The sequence below is a fragment of the Galeopterus variegatus genome, unplaced genomic scaffold, assembly GCF_000696425.1.
Source record: "Galeopterus variegatus unplaced genomic scaffold, G_variegatus-3.0.2 Scaffold619, whole genome shotgun sequence".
In the NCBI taxonomy this organism is placed as follows: Eukaryota; Metazoa; Chordata; class Mammalia; order Dermoptera; family Cynocephalidae; genus Galeopterus; species Galeopterus variegatus.
Window position 1 is genome coordinate 61,526 of NW_007726730.1, and position 1,970 is coordinate 63,495.

The 1,970-nt window shown below is 39.8% G+C and overlaps 1 protein-coding gene across 1 annotated transcript in view; it reads right to left on the reverse strand.

Moving 5' to 3' along the window:
• DNMBP (dynamin binding protein) overlaps positions 1 to 1,970 on the reverse strand; it is a 69,120-nt gene that overhangs the window by 3,217 nt on the left and 63,933 nt on the right. Inside the window, exon 14 of the mRNA XM_008570609.1 lies at positions 819 to 1,017. Within this exon, the coding sequence (XP_008568831.1) occupies positions 819 to 1,017 (199 nt within the window). The remainder of the gene's footprint in view (positions 1 to 818; positions 1,018 to 1,970) is intronic.

A 1,970-nucleotide genomic window follows, 5' to 3' on the forward strand; every position in this document is an offset into this window, starting at 1 on the left:
CTAAAACACTTAAGGCCAGATGTATTTTGGAATTCAGATTTTTTGGATTTTGGGAAGGTAGTTGAGTAACACTTCCCTGCAAGGTCTGTGTCAGCACCCCACAATCAAACCCATTAATGGTTCTATAGGAAAATATGTAACTATTCCTACCAAAAGGAATAAGCCACGATTATGAACAGTCTCACATCAGTTTGTGCTGGTTTGGCAAATGGGTTCTGGAAAAAAAAAACCTTTGTTTCTCAGAGGTTTTTGGATTTTGGAATTGTTATAAAGAAGATAGACAGATTATACATCAGTATTATTCTTTGTACTTTTCTTTAAATTCTATAAGTCACCTCCTCCCCCACCGAAAGCTGTGAGCTGTCTTTAAAGTCACTTCCCAAATAGCAAAGTGTTTGCAATGGGGGAAAAACTCAAAAAGCAAAGAAAACCCAAGAGTTTTTCATTCATACACACACAAGACAAACAGAAATTGGGAGAGGGCAGCTCATTATGTGGCTTACTCAGAATAGGATGAGAGTAAAAAGGATTTCATTAGGCAGAATTTCCTGCCTGTAAGAGCCGTAAAATGTGGCAAGATCTTGCAAAATAAGTAATGCAGTCTCTTGTGGAATTTGTTAAAAACATAACCAAAAACAGGTTCTTTTTCAATAATGATATGAGCACTATGCATCTAGAGATGGATAGAATTTTTAAGATTATTTTTCCCTTTAATCAAATACTGTCATGTTATTTCTGAGCTAGACAGTATTCAGGTATAGCTAAAATCACTTTTTCAACCTTTAGAGTTACATTCATCTGATGTGTAAAATTCTTACCTCCATTGTCAATTAGCCAGCGGTTCTGACTGCCCATGGGGTCTTTTTTTTTTATCACACCCACCACATCACCTTCCAACAGTGAGACATCCAAGTCCTGGGCAGCATTGAAGTTCCGCTCTGCTTGGAAGAGTTTTTCAGGGGGATACCTTGCCAGAAGGGTGGCCCGGAGTTCTTCTGACTGTAGCATGTAACTTGGCTAAAAGGCATCACAAGATATTTCATCACAGGGCTGTGGGTTAGCTCAGTTGGTTAGAGCGTGGTGTTGTGAACACCAAGGTCAAGGGTTCCTATCCCCATACTGGCCAGTTGCCAAAACAAAAACCCCTCCTTGGCCAGTATCATAGCAGCCAGAGTCCAGAAATGATCCAACGACAATCAACCACTCACTACCCCATCAGATGCTTTTGTGACTGAGCCAGCCCATGTGGCTGGGTAAAAATCAGGATTGTTTAGGCAACATTTCGGTCCCTTTGGTGATTCAAATGCCATCTAAAGAATCAAAATATGTTAAAGAAAAAAAATTACTAGGTCTTTTTTTATGTTTTTGGTGGCTGGCCGGTACAGGGATCGAACCCGGGACCTTGGTGTGATCAGCACCATGCTCTAGGTGGTCTTATATTTTGCTAGACGAACCTAAACAATTGAGACTTTCCCTATATTCCCCATCTATAAAAACAGTCATAAAAATAAGAAAAAATAAAGGTAATAATAAATGTGATTCTCCCGTTTAAAGTAATATAAATTGATGTTTATGGGATTATATGGGGCAAAAATATTATAAGCAAACACATATCAGCAGTCTTTAAGATTATGAGTCCATACAATCTGGTGTTTCTTACCCTAATTTTGAAAATGTGAAAGAAGTAAGTTAAAGATCAGAACTCCAGCTGAGAAAAAGCTGCAGCTCCCTCTGTGTGAGCTGCCGATGTTGTCCCCTGCCACGAGAAAAAGCTGTCCATGGCACTGCCTGTGGGCCAGGGCAGCCAGTTCTTCTGGGAATTGCTCAAAATGGAAAGAGATGTTAAAACAGCCACAGGTTTCATGGCACCATTGAGAATTCCTGATGGGCTTGACCCAGTGACACACTTAATCTATCTAGCTTGGATCATTTCTCAAAAAGCAGCCAGGCATTAACTTTTCCAATACATG